Source organism: Pyxicephalus adspersus, chromosome 2 (assembly GCF_032062135.1).
Source record: "Pyxicephalus adspersus chromosome 2, UCB_Pads_2.0, whole genome shotgun sequence".
NCBI classification, from domain to species: Eukaryota; Metazoa; Chordata; class Amphibia; order Anura; family Pyxicephalidae; genus Pyxicephalus; species Pyxicephalus adspersus.
In genome coordinates, this window is record NC_092859.1 from 105,429,687 (window position 1) to 105,452,292 (window position 22,606).

The window sequence follows — 22,606 nt, forward strand, 5'->3', positions numbered from 1 at the left end:
GTTCTGAATATGGGGGGTGAATGAGAGGGCCGAGTCAAAGGTGACACCAAGACAACGTGCCTGAGGGGAGGGCCGAATAACAGTGTTGTTAACAGTTAGATATATGTCAGGGGGGGATTTGGAATTTGAGGGGGGGATGATGATGAGTTCTGTTTTATCCAGGTTGAGTTTCAGGAATCGGTCAGACATCCATGATGAGATGGCCGACAGGCAGCATGAGACCTTATCCAGGACTGAGGGAGACAGGTCAGGGGTGGACAGATAAATTTGGGTGTCATCAGCATACAGATGGTACTGTATGCCAAAGGAGGATATGAGACTACCGAGAGAGGAGGTATACAGAGAAAAGAGGACCGGTCCAAGGACTGACCCTTGGGGGACACCAACAGGGAGGAGAGTGGGTGAGGAGGAGTTACCATTGAAAGAAACTTGAAAGGAGCGGTCAGACAGATAGGAAGCAAACCAAGAGAGAGCAGTGTCACAGATACCAATGGAGCGCATGATTTGTATTAGAAGGGGATGATCAACAGTGTCAAAAGCAGAGGAAAGATCAAGGAGAAGGAGCAGGGAAAAGTTGCCTTGAGACTTAGCTCTGATGAGGTCATTGGCCACTTTAGTAAGGGCTGTTTCAGTGGAGTGGGCAGCTCTAAAACCAGACTGGAGGGGGTCAAGGAGAGAGTTGGTGTTCAGGTAATGGGTGAGTCTTTTGTAGACAAGGCGTTCAAGGAGTTTGGAAATATATGGGAGAAGGGAGATAGGGCGGTAGTTGGAGGGTAGGGAGGGGTCCAGTGAGGGTTTCTTTAGGATAGGGAGAATTATGGCATGTTTAAAAGCTGAGGGGTATTTACCAGTAGAAAGGGAGAGATTAAATAGTTCGGTTAGGGCAGGGGCCAGGGTGGTGATCATTATTTCACAGCTAGCCCAGCAGAACCCATACAGAAAAAAACGTGCATGCTCAATGGACCCAAACATGCATGTTGTTGGCTACAGCTGAAGAAGAATATCATCCTAAAGGCTGGATGTTGTGTATACATTAAACTCTAGAAGACCTAGAGCTAGAGAACTGTTACCTCCATTGAGCATGGACAATGGTGCAGAATTAAAAGTTTTAAAACCCACTGGGACCCTGCCTATCACTTAGACCACAGTGGTTACTTATCTTCCAAAATGATTATCCATAAAAAATAGAAATTGCCTTATTCAAAAGACTGCCCTGGTAATTATATGGCCTGGATGCTGCATGAATGGGGAACAGGGCTGAGATTCCAAACATCCTGAAAAGCTGGAAGATGATTGAAACCTTTGGCACCCACTCTAAACAGATACATTTTCTAAACAGATACGTTTTGTGTGGACAAACACCAAACAATCACTTTGTTGTACATGTTGTACTTGACAGCTATTATACATAGCAGAATTATAGAAGTGTTTAACTAGAAAATTAATTAGTTGGCATGCTTGAAATGTAATAGTCAAAGCAAATGTTTTCAGCATTTAATTTATTTGCAGTTTGGCATGCTAATAAAGATAAAGTGAACATAGAAGGCATATATTTGGTTACCACTCACCACAGGGCTTAATTGCACAGAACTCCCAGGGGGTAAGAGGGTCAAGTGTGTGACACCATGGTCTAGCCTTGCCATCAGGGTTGCGGCAGTAATTATCATTTAGTCCCTTGTTAGGATATCTGGAAAATGCAGTAAGAGAAAAAAGAAAACATCATGTGTCATCCAAGCAGACTGACAGACCCAGATCACCTTTCATTTTTAAAGCACCCAATTAGGTGTGGATTTCATGAGCACAGCATGGTATTCCTACTCATTAGGGAAGCTGATGATAACAGGAGGAAACCCCATCCTTTCAACTGGTAATGAGGTTTGTGATGTTCTGCTTGTTTCATGAGCATTTAAAGAGCTAAGGTTATTCATTCTTTTCTAAAATCTTGTTTCTTGTTAAAAGCATGGCAATCAAAAATTAAAGAATCAGAAGCCAACTAGACCTCATATCAGCTTAAAGTACAGAACTACAAATTATGAAACACAATAAGAGAAAACAAGTTTATGGTAAACTCTGAGTTTAATAATAGAAGGTTACACATATGTATTCACTGAAAAATGAATATGTTACTAATTATATTCAATCCAAATATTCCTGTAACTGCAAAAGTGAATGGTGGATAACAAACTGAATCACTTTTTTTTAATCACATTTCAACATCCCAAGGTTGTCTGATTTTTTTTTTAGTTTCTAAATATCATGTTGCATACATATTTGACAAAAAACAAAATTTTGTATTTTCCTTTTGAACTAGCCACCCCCTTCCCCGTCATCATTAGCAAGGCTTACATACAACTTCAAATCTAAAAATAAAACATGCCAATAACATAGTCTGGTTTGTCCGGTTGTTTTCCAGCAATGAGGTGTGTTGTATACTCCATAAAAAATACACTGCCTGCATGGAGTTAGTGTGTTCTTGCAATGTTTACATGGATTTTTCTACTGGTGCTTCAGTTTTATCACAGGGCACTATGACTTCTGGTTAAGTGGGTCCGTGTTTTTCTCAGTAAAGTCTGCAGCAAAATATAATGCAGCTATATGTATATGAAAAACAAATATTTACTATTGGTATCCACTGTGACATTTAGACACCCACGACTAATTTATAAATGATAACCAAACTAATCATAATACAACTCTTTTAAACTTTTCCCCTCATTAGCTTACATATTCTTTATTACAATTCAAGCCATTGGAAAATAGAAAGAATAAATAGATAGATGGATGTACAGTTCTTGGAACCAGATTAGTGGAAAGGTTTTATTAGGTCATCTTGTATATGTAAATTCCTGTGTAATTAAAACCACCTGCAGTTCAGAGGCTGTCGTATTTTCCTTAACTCATAAATATCCAAAATGATTTAATAGAACCATAAACCAGCAAAACTTCTAAAAACTTCAGTTGTTCTGATGGGTATGTGGAAGGAAGCAATTGACTGGTTGCTATTTATCATACATCAAAAAGTATATGTATATACATGTATGCTGAAATGCTTTCCATTAAATCACAATATCCTAGAAAGAATGCAGACAAAAAAGAAGACATTCCCAAATGTGATTAGTTCTAACAATAAAATATGTAATGTATGGCTTCAAAGATATTTCAAATAAAAGAATGTTAATGGTATTTCATCAATACTATCCTATATCCATAATATTTGTTTGATAAACAAATCCCAACTAATATTTAATAAAGCACAATTTTGAATATGGCTAATCCAAACAAAGATGACTTCCCAATAAGTAAATGGCTTAACAAACTGGTAAGCCTTCTTTAGCCTATAATAGCTGTTAATACAAGCTATCCTTCATTTAGTCCCACAACAAATATAAATGTAGTTAAAAATATCACATTATTTACAAATTTAGGCTTTCTTACCAGGAATACAACTATAAATTACAAAGCTTCCATAGTGGGATTTTAAAAGGTTTCCCATCAGTTGCAGATGGCATATGAATCAATCAAATTTTTATTCCTTTACATTAGTGGTTCAAGGTGGGTACTGTATGATGCACCCCTTTATGCATCTTACGGACACCCTTTAAATAATATCTAAAGCCAAACCCCTTTCTTCTTTATATAACAGGTTTAAAAAAACGTGATTTTTTGTCCCCCACTGAAAACATCACCCTCTTCTTATTCTGTTGACCATTATTACTGGGACCGGGGGCACCTAGTGATGGGAGTTTTACAGCTGTTGGCACAACAAGAGTAATGATTTAAGCAAGCTTTTTACAAAGATAAAAATGTTAAGTGAATTTTAATTAGATACCCTACAAGTATATTGCGTGGAGAGGAAGAATGACATACTGAACTTGTTTACAGGGGCTTAGATAGGCGGATAATGTTTCTGATGAAAGTGCTGTGCAATACTTTATGCACATATAATATTAAAATAATAATAATAATAATAATAATTTTACATTACAAACACCCATTACAGATCATGACAGAAACACAGTCTTTAGGGCTTGCAGCTGTACGGACTTTATGATAGAAGCTAATATTTTGTCATTTCTTTAAAAAAACAACCATGTTATTATGAGATGATTGCAGAGGGTTAGGTTCTATATTATTTTATTGTATGATTTTAAATGAGTTCGGATCCCATAAAAAAATGTAGCCAGCTGTAGATTAGCCTAAAGGTGTATCCAGCACAGTGCCTGTAAAGCACAGACGCATTACAGAGTTTTGAGTGCACGGAAACTGAGGATTAAACCGAGGGAATGAAAATAATATTGCTGTCTTGAGATAATGTCCAACATAAAAAGATAATAATGAATTTATGTGGTTCATGTTAACTGCCAACTAACACATATACATTTTTCTACCAAAAAACCTAAATTGGTTATCTGCATAAAATATTGTTAACATGAACACACTGAAAAGGCAATGCTGAGCTGTAGCTAGAAATAGGTGTTGCAAGCATCTTTATTGAGATTTCAGGTAATGGCCATGAATTCTGTAGTGTAGCCACATAGTAATATTTCAGGAAGCTGGTACACAGACAGTGGGATTATCCATATGAGCTGGTACACAGACAGTGGAATAATCCATATGAGCTGGTACACAGACAGTGGCCAGGATTGGGTCCCCATATTTCAGGAAATACACAAGACTCCCCAGTATTAAGATGAACCTCTAAACCAAGAGTTTATACAGTTTATACAGTTATAACGTTAACAGTTTATACTAAAGACAGTTTAACTGTTTAAAAAAAATCTCACTTCTTGTCTTCCCTTAATTCTGATGTCAATAGCAACCATGACAAACAGAGTAATACATTTCCCCCTTGTAGAAACAAAGAACAATAAAACCTAAGAAACAAAGAACAATAAAGAACTAAGCACCAAAATGCTGTCCTGCACAAACAATGTTGTACACAATAATGGTAACTCCTATCAATCTAGAAGAAAAAATGTCATCATTCACGTTTCAGAAAATTCACTGTGATTCCCTGTAGACCAACCAACCCCAATCAGGGGTGCAGTGGTCCCCTTTGTCAAAGTGACAGAAGAACAGTTTTTGTAATGTTGGCAAACATTTTCCTTATTTGGTTAACTATATAATGTATATCTATAGTTGTAGCAATATTTTCACACTTCATATCAGACTGTAAATAAGCAATAGATAAAACAACAAACCAAGAAATACATCATTTTTAGTTATCTATTTAGCTTTAAAAGTTAGGTTCTATCTGTTGACAATCAAAATTGGTGCAGTTGTTGGGAATGGGGTACTAAATGCAATCATAAAAAACATTAATGGATTGGTCTCAGTAATACACCACCTAGTAAACTGATATTTCTTGCACTTAGCCTATCATTTATGTGTTTATTTTCTTCATTCCAAGTCAGTATTATTCCAAGCAGCAGTCAAGTTTACTTGTGCATTTTTAAGCAATATGTCAGTGTACTGAAGTGTAGCCCTTGCTCCTGAAAACATGTTTTTTCAATTAGGCAGGATACAAAATTATGTGTCCATATAAATCTATGTTCACAGTAAAAGTATAACAGGTCCATCGTTGTACCATGATCCATGTCTTGTGTGTAAGCCATCACTGTTTAATATCAGATGTCAGTTTTATGCAGAGAAATCCAACTTAAGATTCCTGAGCTTTTAATCTTCTAGCAGATATAAGTATATTGCTAAATTCTTTGTTGAAAGGGAGTCTAGAGAAGAGAATTATGAGTTCTTCTAGATTATAAAAATGTATCTGTTCCACTGAATAATGATCCTATATAAAAGGTAACCATGAACCTAGAATGATTCATCGGGGAAGTACCTTCCTATATAAAGTCTTAAGCTTTTAACTACAAATGATTAAATACCCTGACTTGTTTTACAGTGATGTTTTATCATTTTCAAAAGGACAATGTGAAACATAATTTCCATGCATCCCAGGGCTACCTTGTACCTGATATTGTCTCCACTGGGAGTGTCAGGAAAAATGGACAAAGGTATTTGTTGTATAAAGTAATTGTCATTATACTATGTAGCACTAATGTGGCTGCTATTTGGCTTTGGTTGATTAAGCGTTTAGATATTAAAAATACTTTACTGTATTATAAAGAAATGTGCCTTTAAACATGTATGAACTAATAGGCGTAAGCAGACACAATTCTACCAACATACATGCTGTATTTGCCCTATTTAACATAAGAAAGGAACATTGGGAACATAGGAACATTACTCGCCAGTGGGAGAAACATCATCTTACAGATAGCCAAGAAGATCATTATTGTCAGTTAAACTGACCCGAGAAGTACAAAATGTTCATTGGTCAAGGAACCCCCAGCAACCTCTGGAGGAACCCTAGGGTGGCATGTAACACTGGTTGAGAAACACTGTGTAGTCATAATGGTTGATTTCAAATGGAGTAGGATGTTCAGTTGTAAGGTTGTAATGACTTCATCCATCCAGTATGCAGAATAATGTTTAGTATAATTTTCAGTTCCCCTGCACATTTTTGGGAACTTTTAGTGGGCACAGGTTTATTTTCAATCAATACGTAATACTAAAGTTTGATAAGTATTTTAAAAATACAAATGAATATATTATAATTCAGATTTATCATCTTTTCTGCTCAGTGTAACTAATCTGATAACATTCTGAAACAGCAAAATTGCATCAATCTGCCTGCCATTTTGAATGTGACTATATTGATGTTTATGTGCTTGATACATTTCCTGGTCAGTTTAAATGAGAGCTTTAAAGTCAATATTGAATTCAGCATTGATATGAAATTCAATCCCCCAGGTGCAATGATGGACGTTAGGAAGAAGAGAAAATGACATCTGTGTATGCTTAGTGTCATAGCAGATTATACTCTTAAGTAAAGGATTAATCCATGACTGGAAATCACAATGTTGTTTACCAAAAGCTTTCCAATTAGTCATGCCTAAAAGAAAACAATATTGTTTTCCTCATTTGAAAAACAAATACTAAGGAATGTATAAGTAGCATTACGATCACAGACTTCTTAAAACTGCTGCACTAGCCATATAGTTCTATGTTTTGAGAAAAATATAAATAGTCTAAACGTCAGAAGTAATAGGTAATGCAAAGTGAATGACATATCTAGCAGATTTCCTGGAAGGCTGTAAAACCTTTGAGTCAGAGTGTTCAGTCATTGCCTTTACCCTGAGGAAACAGAACGTGTTTTCACTCTGCATTCATCGAATGAACTGTACAAGCCAGAAGAAAAAGAATCAGTAGCTAAGAATATTTGCCAATTGTCAAGGAAATGGCCATATCACATAATTATCCTGCAGACTTTTCCAACAACATTTTAAATCCAAATTTAAAATACTGCTGTACTCTAATAAAGTCTTTTCAACCTGGTCCTGCATAATGATAACTAATACCTATCTTGATAAAAAAAATCCTAATGGTAAGAGATAAAAAATACACAGTACGGGCATGTCTTTTCACTACAGTGTCAATTGCCTGAAGCTAAATCAAACAACTCTCAGACACAAGCAAGGTCTTCAAAGGAAAGCGATAGGTTTCCAAGACTAGGCTGAGCAATTCTGACTTCTCTAGCAGCCTAATGCATGCCATGCACAGCTATTTTCTGCCAATTTATTCAACTGAGTTTTGATTGCAAGAACAACTAAGCAGATCATGTCAGCTTACCATTATCAGTTTATATTTAGAAGTGATGGTGAAAGGTTAAGTAATCTGTTTAATTATTTAAGCATTTAAATCTTTGTGTAAGAGCTTGCATTTACTAGAACTGTGTTTATGTGTAAAGCCTGTAGGGATGCGGGAAATTAAGGGTTTTGATGTTTTCAAAATGTTGTGACAGATTAAAAGGGAAGTGAAATTTTGTCGAAATTTTTATCAAAAGCATTGGGCTCAATGTGGAAAAAGGGAAATGAGCAGGGTAAAATCGGATTTAAATTTTAGCGGATGGTTACGGGAATCTATTTTGTTTTATTGGCTTTTATAAGCATTTTAGAGAAACTACTTCAAATGTATGAATAATTTTGTTGTAAAAATTTTGCTAAAATCATTTCATTTATCCCCAATAGACAACATTACAGCTATTTTTTTACAGCCCCCGAAAAATTGCACCTCTTATGTGAGCAGGATAACCCCCATCATTTGTCATCAAGGCCTAAAATGCTCAACTTTTCAACTTCTCTGAACAAGAAGCATAAAAACCCATAGGTAGATCAACAGTCATTCTACAATTTTAATTCCTAGTTTATTTCAAGCAATGTAACTTTAAAGTCCATTAGATTGACTTAATCACACATCATGACATAGATTATTTTAAATTTCCATATCGCCAAATTTTTACCAGTACTTACCGCTCAGGTCGAAATTTGTGCTTATGAGGCCTCTGCAAATCCCAGCGTTGACATTCTTTTCCTGATTCAGTGTAGTCCATCACTCCTCTGTAATGTTCGCCATTGCATGTTACACATTCCACTGAAAATAAAATTGTACTGTATGTTTATCAAAGACAAATGTATGGCTAAATTAATATGAAATGTCACCTAAATGCATGTCTAGGCTCTGAACTACAAACTGCTATACAGACAAACCTAAATGATATCTTTGTTCTCGATTGCAGGGTGATTGTCACAGGATTTTAGATTATAAAAATAAATACACCTACCACTGCAATAAATGTGCAAAACTGTCCATAATATTATTAATAATATTAGTAACTGTTTATACAGCGCTTTACGAAGTCTATAGTCATTTCAAAAACTGATCCTCAATGAAGCTTACAATCTAATCTTTCTGCCATACTCAAAGTCTATGTACCTTTTGTAGCCGAAGCCAAATGTTTTTTGCCGGGGAAACCTATCATTATGTTTTTTGTCATTGCATGCCTTCACGCGCCAAAACTTGAGGTGTTTTAGTATTCAAATTCCAACACTGAGGGTGCAAAGAATTACCAATTATGTGCCAGAAAAGTTTATTCCAGTGGCCTTGCAGTGCTAGGGACCCAGATTTGAATCTTGGCCAGGGCAAGGAGTTTGTAAGTGCTGACCTAAATCCTCCTTAGTTATTTTCTTATGCCTTATAACTGATGACTGTACTGGGCATTGTTGTTTGGTGCCAAGGCAAAAATAATGCGGCTATATTTTAGTCTTATTTAGCATATTGTTAAAAAGGAGAGGTGTACATTTATCTAAAGACCTGATATTACATATTTTTATGAATATTTTCACATTATTGCAACTATTGGGCAACATTAGGGCTGCAATGAGTTATAGCAGTTATGAGTTAGGAATGAAGTATATGACAGAGTATTAAGCAGTGGAATTCTGCTGAAGGCTACAATTTTCAGTAAATTGACAAGTACATTGTTAAAACATATAACCACCAAAACAACATTGGCTGTGATGAGTTAGGTAGAACAAAATGGATCTGATATACTAAACAACAACTTAAGTACAAAAACTACTATTCCCCCAACATTTATCAAGTTTTGTAATGTCATCCTGAAACCTTAATAAGGGCTTGAAATTTCATTCAAAAAAGATAAAATGTCACCCAAAGGAAACCTGTTTCTGTTACTTCAGTACAGCTGTCTGTGTTCCCATGGGAGTTTTTCTTACATCATGACTTGTTATGTTTTGCATTTAGGATCTGCAATTAGTTTATTTAATTTCCACACTGAATTAGATACAGAAAGCTGAAAAAATGGCACTGCCTTTCTGAGAAATCCATTACTCATTGATTATTATGGGGCATTTTGTATGCCTTTTGTCTTTACTAGTAAGTAGCAACACATGGTAAAATATTGGTGAGTTCTAACTACTAAACTGTGGAAGACCACTAACACAACAATGGAGAACCAAACCCCGTGGATCAGAAGTTATAGAAACCCATTGTTTACTTATGCAAAATCTTATTGAATGATGCGCCTGATTTATGAAAGCTTTCCATGGCTGGAGAAGATACACAGAGTTATCCAGCAAACCTGGAATGGGTGGCCTGTTAGTTGTTTCTGTCAGTGTTTCTAACAGTTAAAAACCAACTGAAACCTGACTTTAATTTACTTGTTGTGATCCTTGAAGATCTTTAAGAAGCTAGAGGTCATAAGCTTGTTTTTAAAGCAAATTTACTGCTTGTTAAGTGAATGTAACTATTTTAATGTACATTAATTAATGTACATGGTTCTTCTTTGAGTCATTATCTGATTAAAGCAAGCACTGCTATTCTGGACTGAGGAACCATAGTAAATCAAACATGTTTTACAAGTTTATAAAATTAAGCAGATATACATATGGTCAACAGATTTTTTTCTTATGTTAATCAAAAAAAAAAGTTTGATTTGGAATCTCCTTAAAGCAAAATAAAAAACTAAAACTTTTTAAAAAAGGAAAATATTAGGAGACATTACACAATTTTTCCAATGGGATGTGGTGATAAGTATAGTGTAAGTATACTATGAAATAAAAACATAATCTCTAAAAAAACATAAATTACTCTTCTGCACAGGGAATAATTCTGTTAAAGGCTATTAAAATTATTTCTATAAAACATTTGTATGGAATTGGTAAGACATTCAAGAGCGTGTGTCTGCAACTATTGTTTCTCCAGGACCACCTGGTTTGGATTTAGAAAGTAAAACTGCCAAACCATGGAATACAATGGTTATAAAATAAAAATGATGTTGAGAAAATGTGGTAAAGCCAGTCTTTCTTTATGCAGTTCCACAATTTAGTTCTGAATGATTCTTGAGGAATTGAGTAAGATAAATACAAAGAATATGTTTATGAGCTAGAATGCAAATTTCAATAAAAATATGTTTCAGACTGTCTCGAAATTTAGCAATTCTAAAACACGCTTTAAACACACCAAAGGCACATTGAAGAAAAGAACATTAACTGCTTAGAGACTATTACATAATTTTAACAGCACTGTTTGAACTTTGTGGCATTGTTAAGGTTTGTATAAAGGAATTTTTTTTCTTAGGCTTGGGACAGAGTATCGAAGGGTTCCATCAGGATTTTATTACTGCCTGTATCCCTGATGGGCAGACACATTCTTTATTTGCCCTGTCTACTATTGCCAAATTGACTAAAACTGATGACTAATTCAAAACAGGAATATAGTATTAGTGTTCCAATTGGGACAGCTGTCTAACAGGGAATTTCCTTCACTTTGGGAAGTTTAAACGCTACCTGTTGTATCTCCAGGACAGAAACTGAGGGAAATTTTAGGGATAGTTCCTAAATCAAGACTATAAATATAATGTTTAACCACATAAAAGTATTAACAATAAAATTCACATTTCTCTTATGGTCAGAATTAGTTTTTGACAATACGCAAGCCTATTTTATAACAGTAGTAATGCAATGTATTAAGCATAAAAAATAAAATTTACCTTCTGAGCACAATGGAATGTCACATTCTTCATGGCGAATTTGTGGGTTTTGAGTAAAACACCAAGGCCCTCCTTCTTCTCCTTTGGGATTCCGACAATAGTTTTCTGCGAGATCTTTACCTCGATAGCTCGAATGCAAAAAGCTAGTTTTAAAATGACATTACAGCAAATGTTGTATTAAATCTTAATACTACTACTATGATAAATTATTGTGACTGTAACTTTACTATAGTATGTCTTGCTAAAATCATACTATTCATTTTTCACCGACTATATTAACTATGTCTTGTATGTGTCAGTAGAAACTTAAGCTATTGCTGGAGTCCCATAATTAGCAATATCAATTAGCATCTGACTGTGTAATAATATTCATTAACAGTCTCATGCTTGTAACAGCTGAAAGTATTCTTAGATAAGATGTTTCTACTGTTATTATGTATAAGATAATGACATACAGTATAGTAAGGTTCCATAATAAGTCACTGTGTATGCTGCCTAAATATAATAAAGAGAATAAAACGATCACAAAAACATAACACATTAAATTACACTATCACCTAAAACATAGGTGTACGGTTAATAGTAATATCATGAATACAATATTTTATATACAATAACATACAGTAATTTCAATAAATAACAATGTAGTAACCAAACTTTGCAACACAAGATGTAGTTTTCAGTAACCCAGGAGTAACATTAGTTAAAAGGATATATTGCATTAGGTTACTAAAAACTCACATGCTACCCACACACAACAAACTAGTTCAATCTTTTGAAACCAGCTTTAGACTATAAAAAAACTATTTAACAAATGCAACTAACCTGCTATATAAATTCAAATATGTAAAGTGTAGGAGATAGATTGTGTTGGTCCATCTAATATTTTATTTTAGCTCAAAAGCTGATTAGCCATCCATTTACACTTTGTATGAAAATATTTTCCAATTGTTCCAATAGCTAATAAATATGTTCTGTATCTTACAGTAAATTAAATGGATTGTGTAGGATTCAATCACCAATTCTGGAATTTACTGAAACCCAAAAAATACTTTCTGTAATCTGCAGGCTTTTATGTACATTATACACTATTTTACCATCATGTGCTACTTCATTCACCCTTTATATGACTCTTTACAAGCAACAGTTTGACTAAACCCAATGGGGCTAGGTCCAAGCTGGTACACATTATTATTTTTATTATTATTATTACACAGTATTTATATAGTGCCATCATATTACGCAGCGCTGTACAGAGTCTATAGTTGTGTCAATAACCGTCCCTCAAAGGGGCTCACAATCTATCGTCCCTACCATAGTCATATGTTATTTATACAGTCTAAGGGACAAATTTTACGGGGAAGCAAATTAACCTCATTGCATGTTTTTGGAATGTGGGAGGAAACCGGAGTAGCCGGAGGAAACCCATGCGGGCATGGGGAAAAACTGCAAACTCCATGCAGAAAGTGTCCTGGCCGAGACTCGAACCTGGGAAGAGTGCTACCTCTGAGCCACTGTGCTGCCCACATGGCTCTTCATTACAGTAGTACACTATAAAACAACACTGTGTCCTAGAAGTAATGTCAATAACCTATTGTATATTGAAAAGGTTCATTGCATTGTTAACTGCAGATCACAGCATGAAAAAGAAAATGGCTCATATGCACAGTGAGTTTGACCTTTCTCTAAATGTCGCATTGAGTACACACATGAGAACAGGAAATAAGTCACTAACAAGAAGGGGGCTGGCTCATTTTTGCATCTGTTTTTTCCAAAAATTACATAAAACAGATCTTTACTACAAACCAGCCTTGTAAAATAAATGCAGAAAATAGCCCCAAATTACAATTTCAACAGAAGACATTCCTTTACATAAACATGGAAACCACCTTTTCAAAAGCAGATGTTGTAATGATGTTATTCTGTGAATTCCAGCCCACACATTAACAAGCAGCAAATGTTCGTATATTTAATTCTTTCCCATAATTGCTTTGCACATCAGCCTGTACTAATGACATCATCATCTTTTTCTCAGGCTTAATAAACAAAATTGTGTGTGGATTCTTCATATCTCATGTGACCCTTGTAAAAAGTTACCACAGCATGCTGTAAAAATAATATTGAACAGAGGCTGATAGTTTTATGCCCATATACTTACTTTCTGGTTCCATGCTGGACTTGCTAAGTCCCACTGAGAAAGATTCAACATACCAATGTGGTCAGTGGTCAAAAAAAAATCATATTTAAGTTTTTGAGAAAATTCTTTAAACAGGTCAAAAAAGGACAAATCTAGAACATACATGGATTCAAAGATGCGTAGGCACACAATTTAAAACCCCTTTTTCCAAATGTAAACCCCTGGCCGAATAATACTTTGTTTGTGTTGGAAAGTGCAAGGCCACGTTTTTACTGGAACAAAGGGAATTATAACAAATTGTCTAATCCAAAAACTATTGCACTTATTATTAATTTCTTGCATGTTCCATTGTGTGCAGAATGTAAACAGTTATTGATAGCCAAATTGTCCTTATTACCAATTCCAGACAATTATCTGATTCAAAAAAGATCCCCAAAGGGTATAAAACAGGGGGCCATTGAAATGCTGACAAGGCCAATAATACTGTTACGATAAACAAAAACAAAGGGCAGGGGCAAGGGGGCAGATAGCTACATGTATTGAGGTCATTAGTCCCGTCCCTCTTTTTTGCTAGTCAATAAAGTGACCCTACATAAAGACCCAGTCCAAAGTGGCTTGTGTTGTTCTAAAATTAGGGTAAGGCTCCAACTGGAAGTCCTGCCATGTTTCAAGCAGTCAGGCCTTCTTTTTCTTAAATTGTAAGGGGCTTTCATGGAAAATTCTTTTGTCTACATCTACAAAAGAAAACTATCTCTCCTTTAGTATAGAATAGCCAAGCACTTGTAAAGATCATAACATCTCTTTTTCAGATAAAAAAATATATTTTACTATATGGATCTTTACCCTACTGGATGGGTTTTCCATACAAATCTAAAACATTCACATGACAAGTATTTTTCAGCATGATTGAAACAAAAATACAATTTATCTATATATCATTTTAGCTAAAAGGTTGGTGTTTCTCTACAATATTTGAAATGTAAGCTATTCAGCTGCATAAAATAGAATTCCATTACATCTGCACTTTGTTCAGCTGTCAGTGAATTTACTTCAAGCAGGTGATTACTGTAGGGCAGAGGTACTCACAAATATTTTGAAAAATGGTCTTCTCAGGTTATCACTCATATCAGACTAATGAGAACCCTGCACTTTGTACATACCCAACAATCACTATTTGCAAGCCTTCCAGCAATCTCAATTAGTTCCTTATCTACCATCTCCTTTTTTCAGTAGCTAAACAATAAAAACCTAAATAGCCAGGATGGTAAATGCTCATTTTCCTACATGTTCTAATTAGTGCTGTTTCCAGGTGTGAAGGAATTCTGATGTTATCTGTAAATGGACAAGGTACTTCGTAACTTTCACTAGAGACAGATAGGGGAAAAATAAGTGCAGCTCAGTCTAAGAAACAATAACCAAACTAACTGCTTATGTGAAGCTTCTTTTGGTCAGTTTGAGTTTTTTTTTTACCTTTTCATTCAAAGAAAACAATACTCTGGTTGCAATATTGCATGGTAATGCATTTCTATATTTAGATATCCTTAGCTTTCTGGGTGGAATGGCCTCCAGTGAAAATCAACCCAGAAGCCTTACTCACATTTTACCAGAACAAGGGATAAGGGCCTGGTTTCTCGGGCGGTGTCATCTTGACACACTGGATTCACATACATTGATGCCAAAGCCAGCATTGAGATCATCTTTGTAGTATCACTCATCTTTGAGGCCTGACAACCACTAGAGAAGGTCCAAAAAGTAAGCAATTTGTGCACCATGTGACCAGCTTGAAGACAGGAGAGTACTGGGTGGAAATAGGAAGCCCTAAAAACACCACATCAAAGGAACCATGTTTTAAAGCTCCGTTTTTCAGATGAAACCTTCTATTGAATTCTCTAGAATGGTAAAGGATAATGTTGTGATGACTAATTCCAGTTCTGTATTAGGTTGAGAGCTAAAGAAGCTGAAAATGTGAAAATGAGACTAGAGGCTACACAATATTTAAGTGGATCTGAAGTTCCATGTTTAAGAATCCATGATCAGGAAGGTCATTATTGCCAGCAGTGTCCCTTCTGCAAAAATCCCTCAGGGACAGGTGAGCATCGTGGGTTTAGTTCTGCTTTATTATGAAATTTTTAAATTCACCTTTAAAAAGTCAATGTATTTACCTAAACCACTATACATTCATTTTTGTTTCCCTTTATTACCTTCTTTTTTCAGGATCCCATTTTCATTTACAGAAATGTTTTGTTTATAATCTAATCTTACCTGTGTTCATGTGGATACATTGAATTCCATGACTGACATGGTAGCCCGCTTTTAGTTATATTTCTCAATCCCTTGTAGGAACTGCCTTTTCCATGAATACAGTCTCTGACATAATCTGGTGTAAAAAAAATTAAAAAAAAATAAACTTTAAATTGTATTTTATTCTTTTTATGTTGTGTCAATTGTCTATATTGACAATAACACCAGTAATAGAGATACATTGTAGTTATTGCACCTTCAGTACACCACAGGCATCTGAAAGAGCATATATAGATCTACTGATGGCAATGTACTAAAACATATAAGAGCATATGTTAAAACAGGTAATAAAGATAACAGGCTGACATTTAGCATGTCTTAAAAAGTAGGAGTTCTTGTTATAAAACATTCTTTTTCCACATTGGCACAGTTCTGTTGTGTAGCAAGAGTACACAAGACTTTTATTGGATCACCTGAACCACTCCTGTGTTTGAGATTTGATCAACCATCTACTATTTGTAAGTGATGTGTGAAGTGTGTGTCCCCTGAACAATACCAATAATTTTTGCAAAGTATACAGCTTGCAATTCCAATAGCTAGCTATAGAAATTATATACATTTTTTTACATTAGGATTAAATGGGTAAATTCAAGCTTTTTTTGCTCTCTATATTCCTTGCAAATGATCTAAGGAACTAACAAAGGACCCTCTGTTTTTTGTTTCCAGAATGTGGAGATTCACCCCATTAAATGTCCAGGTGACAAGTGAGAAAATAGTAGGAAAACCAAAATTTGTAATTATGATCGGAGCAATAGGTGATGGAAAATCCTCCAATAAGTCCACCTGTTTGGGGGACAGCTCTCTGGGTATTTACTTCACTATAAGAAGGATTTCCTCTTATTTCATGAAAAGAAAATCAGCTAACAAGGTTTTAGAACTTATTTTGCTGCATAAAAATGTGGTTGGACATGCAGTTTAATTAATGAATGACTACAATAAACAGCATTTCTAAATTGTTTAATTTATTTTGTTTCATGTTATATGTAACAAATGTCTTTTTGACAACCATGCATAACACATCAAACAAATGCAAGAAATATTTGTATTTAATTAAACACATGTCAGGACATTTCCCTGCATTAATACAAATACTTAAAATGATAAACTTCTCGAAGGGAATGGTGACTACATATGTAAATAAACATTGATTGTGAGGCATTAGTAAAGAGTAGAAAGCAGGAAAATAATGTTACCTTTCTTTTCAAATAGATCAAATGAACGATCAAATTTCTTCTTCACTCCTTTTGACAAGCTATTGAAAGAAAACCAGTGGCATCTCTTTGTGCTTTTATCGAAAGCAAACGCCCTGAAGAGAATAATATACTTATTAACATGAAACGTACAGATTTCTTTAATGGTTCCCCAGCAAATCGCTCCCTGTTTATGATTCACACTGGTCGGTAGAAACAAAGCATGAAGACTGACTCATTGAGCTGCTGACTGTATAGGGGAAGAATAATTAAAGGGCAAGTCAACACGAATGTGTAGAATTTTGCTAGGCATACACCATGCGATTGTTTTTTGATGTTATTTTTAATCGATTTTAATAGTTCCAATTGATTAAAGTCTATCCTTCTTACATTTACCACCCACTTCAATATTTTATTGGCATGAAAATTTACTTTATCATATCTTACTGAAATATTACTTATCACAAATTGGTATTAACGGTTTTAATATCAATACAATAGTCAACCAATCAATATTAAAATCCACCTACCCTAGTCAACTTTTAATCAGCATTCTACCCAAAAACTTACAGTAATTACTATTGTAACACTGCTTGTTTGTATCTATTTTTGATTAATTCCAGCTTCTAATCAACTGTCTGATCAAAGCTGTTGTATAGTTCATGGCTTATTTAGCATAAGAGTAATTATTTCACATCTGTATACATAGGCAATATCAAGGGTACTAGCTCATTTCGGGACATGGGGAATGACTGTGATTTCAGACTTTAGGGTATAATAGGAAATTTGTCATGTACGATGCTGATATCAGAAACCTTCCAGCTGGCTGATTAGTATCTGTCATCTGCATGCAAAACTCAGGTAGTACACAAGTAATTACAAACATTACAAAATAAGATGGTAAATTATATTGTTGATTTATAAATCTGTTTGTAAATATAATATTAAAAAAATCATTTGGAAATTTTGTCATGTATATACCCATTATTTTAGCAAATGGATAATTAAAGCCACCTACGAGGCCCTTTTTATTAGCAAATAAAAACATATACAAATTATCTTGTGTAAAGAAGTAAACGTGTTCTTCTTTTGGCTTGGGCCATGTTTTGTAGCTGGTTAACTAACGTCATGAAAAAGTTGCAGCAACTTAGTAAATATACCTCTAACTGCAGCCCAAAATACCCTTTAAGATATAATACAGTATACCATCTCAGGAAAACAACATCAGAAGAATAGTTTAGCCCTTGAAGGATTTAGTGATGGGTAAATTTTATAGGCCATGCGTTAAACGTTTGATGTACTAATCCTTTTTTCAAGATTAATAGGATCAATACATGCATGGAAAAAATGGTTATATGAAAGAATGAGTTTTAACGGGTCTCCCTGAAGCTGTAATACTGTGCTGGTAATATATTATTTATGAATTTACTAATTAGTTGTTGCTGTAAACAACAACTATTTTCACATTTACCAGAGACAGTAGAAAAGCTTTTGTATTTAAATGTATAACATTCTAAGCCAGCTTTTACATCTGCCTAGCAGATGAAGGCAGCAAATCATAATATTGGTGCCAATTGGCATCTCCCACACACATCACCACTGCAAGAATGTCTTCCTGAACCTCACACACGTCCGGATGAATAACTACATATATATTCCCATTCACACTATTTGGCTACTTACTTGCAAGTGAAAGAGAGTCCTTTGTTACGACTGCATCTCTTGGCACAGTTCTCTGTAGTGTTGAAAAACTTTGTTTTTACCTCAAGTGCCTTGTTAATCCTAGTTAAAGTGGTGTCTGATGTTTTGATGTAGTCATGGAGAGTGTTTCTTTTCCTTATTTTGCCCTCTGTGAAAGCAGAATAATATAAAACATAAGTAGTAAATCCTTTATCATCATCTCTTTATATGTTTCCAGCATATTCTGCAGAACTTTACAATGGGGTGTACCAGTTCAAAATATGTATATGCAATGTGTATAATATAAATTATCAAACCTATTGCTATCAAAAAGGGGGAAGAAGGTTCATAGCAAACTCATACAAAACAATGGAACTTTTCACATGTATTAATCACTACAAATTATTTAGAACATCTCAAAAGTCTATTTTGTTTTGTATGATTTTGACATTATACTTGCTAGCTAATATAGGCAAAGCTAAATTGTGCTTTCTTGCTACAGGCAAACACACATGGTGGCTCTTAGCTCCCTTTTTAAATAAGCCATAACAATGAAAGAGAATTAGCTGGGCATATCTCATTCCCACCATATGGCAGCCTAGAAGGACTCCAACCACATTGAAATGATTGACATTGCAGGAAGTTTTCTGATGAAGCAGAACTTATACCACAGCTGACTTCTTCTTCCTCTTTACTATTACTGTATCCTTATGATAAGGTCCAAAAATGATATTCATAGTAACAAAAATAAAGGGATAGAATATTTAGCAGAATAATCAGCAATATTATACTGTATAAGTGATCTAGTTTGAGCCATATTTCTGCAAAGGTCACGGCCTTAAACAGCAGGGCCAACGGGGCAGCACACAGGCACCCACAAATCTAGAGTGTCAGTAACACATTCCATGGATACTGAACTAATATAAACTGTTCCTAAATTTCTCTGTAGTCAGTTAGTGCCATCCTGCTGAGTACTTACTGTGATATCCTTCTAAAGTTCATGCACTGTATACTTATACATTCAGTGACCATGTAGAGTGTGAAAAATGCCTTTTCAGCCACTCTGCTTCCTCTTAGCCTTATGGTGGTCTGATATTGTTAGTGTAATGGTAAAGCTAGCCATTATACTGGAGAAGTTGGGTGCGTCAGGATATTTGTTCGGGGGGTGAATGACTCTTGAGTTCAGCTATGTCTATGGGTATGTTATATAAACTTTCCCTACCCTTCCTTTGTTAAATTACCTAATTTTTCCAACCTTTATCATTATTTCCTGTTAAAAATAGTTTTACCAGTGGAAACAGAAATAAAAACCTGACAGGTGTCATACATTTCTACAGAATTTTTATTTTGGGCTATGTTGGAACCTGCCAATAATGTCCTGTCTGCTAAAATACTGTCTTCATGACAAATAAAGCTCCAACAGTGGTTCCAACCCTATCTTGTCTTACCCAAAACTAACAAAGGTTTTTGGTGGACATACACTGCATTAATTGATGGTAAACCCCTTCATGTGTACTATACTACTAGACATCCCCCAACCCACAAAAAATGTACAGTGTGCTATGATTGCATTAAATGATAACATATGTATTTTAGAGAGTAAGTAGCATAATCACCAAGAGTAGCATATTCACCAAGAAGGTTGACAGTTCCAAATAAATATTACCAAGCACACACATGTATATAGAAAAGAAGCATCCTGAGCAATAATAATTCACCAGAATTATAAGACGAGACCAGCAACATGTTTCCAATGCAGCCACAACAATTGAAATGTTTGACACTTCTTCACATTCTCCAAAGGTCAGATGAAAGGACAGACATTGCTAATGGTATGGGTGAGGGCATATCTTAAATATACCTGTACTGAGAAAAATATAAATCCTGCAATTGTTGACTTCCTTTTAAAATTGCTGTTATTTTGGCTGTCAATGAGTCAGAAGAAACATGTAAGCCAGTTTCCGCTGATCTATATGCTGCACTAGTTTGTATAGAACTGGTAACACTAGCTATAGCCTCCTGTGATTATATGCAGCTGATGAGTAATAATGTAATTCTAAATACTTCCACTATGCCAGCAAAACATCTAAACATTATCTAAAGTCAAAGGAAAACAATAAAAAAGAATATATACTGACTATACTTTAAAGTTTTAGCACATATGCAGACTTCCTAACAGGAATGATGGGATAATGTTATTAGATTAGGGTGGTTCAGTGAATTCCGCACCTCCTGGTCTTGGACAATGAATATATGCAGGGTCAAATTCCATGGTGACTGGATAAAGGTGTTTCTGCTATGTACAGACAATGTTGCATTTCCTACACTGGCAGGGCAAGGCCCTGGTGCAGTGCCAATGCCCACCAGACACCAATCCCTCAATCTAACTTACCTAGCCTTGGGAGGCTAGTTGCCCCACCCCAACACATGTTTTTCCCCAGGTATTCTGTGCACAAAGAATAGCCTCTGGGAAAGGACTGACAGATAACAGTACAAGAGAATCCATCAGAGCAAAGTCCAACAACAAAGCCAGGGCTCATATACAGGTAGTCAGTTCGCCAAACAAGATGTCCAAGTGTAAAAGGCAAAACAGAGTACATAGTCACACCACTAGCAGGTTAGCCAAGGTAAAATACTACAATGGGAAACTAGTGACTAGGTATAGTGAAGTTATATAGCCCTATCAACAAATGGGTGGGCAAGACTGTAGCCAGGAAAGCATCTGCTAATTGGATGCAGCACATACTCCTCTTCAGCACAAAATCTTCAGAAGTGCACAGCCTCAGTGGATGTGCAGGGGATGCTGAGTAAGGTACATTTCAGGTGGAATCTCCTCGCCTAAAAGAAAACTAGGGGTGCTTCAATCTGCTGAGCAAAGAGCAGATAAATTTCTTCATCTTCTTTGCTGCTTGCTTTGCCAGAGGGAATAAACAGGGCACGCTTTACTGCAGTGGTGCACAGCAGAGATAGCTCTTAACAGGTGGAACTTATAAAGCAGCATTACCAGAACAAGTCCAGTTCAATGTGACTAACTACTATTGGATATCCAATAAAAGACCTTATGCCACATTCAAAACCTAATGTTTCATTTTCATTTTTTAATATGTGTAAATTTTAATTTAAATGTCTAGTTGAGTTTAGGATTTTACATATACCACTTATTAGTCCGAAACACTAAAGACGTCTTTAAACGTGCCCTTCCTTACATCTCACCAATATTCTCCCTCATCTCACTTCCATTACGCCTCCACTTACAGAGGCCTGATTCTCTGTAAAAAGAAGTGCAGTAAAGTGTGTTAAACCTGGTACAAAACAAAAACATAGGTAAATCAGTACCACCACGATCCATAAAAGTTGTATGTAACAATCCAGCCATTATATGGGCAAACACAATTATGGCCTTACCATCATCTAACAAACAACCAGTTTTGCTGCACAGAAGACAAAATTCTAATCAAAACAATGGTTTTATTTTGTAGACATTCCCTGTAAAATGTACATTATCACCCACATTAGTCATTTAAATTAAGGGTTTGTTTTGTTATAAATTACTTTTTTGATGTTTTTGCTCTTTACCATTAGCAGCAAAAAATAATATTGTTTATTGTTTGCTTATTTACTACAGTCATAAAACACACATGTAATGTATTAAATGTAATATATTTTAACAACTGGGAACACTGACAGCTATAATTATTTAAAAAGGACAAATAAATCCAATTTATTAAACTTTGTTTTTCTTTGATTTGAATATTGGAAATATTTCTATTGAAGCTAGTGTTTTGTAATGCATGTTACACAGTATTACAATTTGAAGTGGCAACCCAATGCACAGCTACATATTGCAGAGAATTCCATTTGTTTGTTATTTGCAGTTTAAAAAAT

At 35.1% G+C, this 22,606-nt stretch overlaps 1 protein-coding gene across 2 annotated transcripts in view; it reads right to left on the reverse strand.

The window, feature by feature from the left end:
* The window catches only part of HGF (hepatocyte growth factor), a 63,960-nt gene that overhangs the window by 28,794 nt on the left and 12,560 nt on the right, over positions 1-22,606 (reverse strand). Inside the window, exons 2-7 of one of the 2 annotated variants that reach the window (XM_072401742.1) lie at positions 18,725-18,890; positions 17,045-17,157; positions 15,813-15,927; positions 11,414-11,541; positions 8,376-8,496; positions 1,569-1,687 (exon numbers count right to left, since the gene is read on the reverse strand). In XM_072401742.1, the coding sequence (XP_072257843.1) occupies positions 1,569-1,687; positions 8,376-8,496; positions 11,414-11,541; positions 15,813-15,927; positions 17,045-17,157; positions 18,725-18,890 (762 nt within the window). Of the gene's footprint in view, positions 1-1,568; positions 1,688-8,375; positions 8,497-11,413; positions 11,557-15,812; positions 15,928-17,044; positions 17,158-18,724; positions 18,891-22,606 lie in introns of both variants that reach the window. The other variant, XM_072401741.1, reaches the window with a different exon arrangement.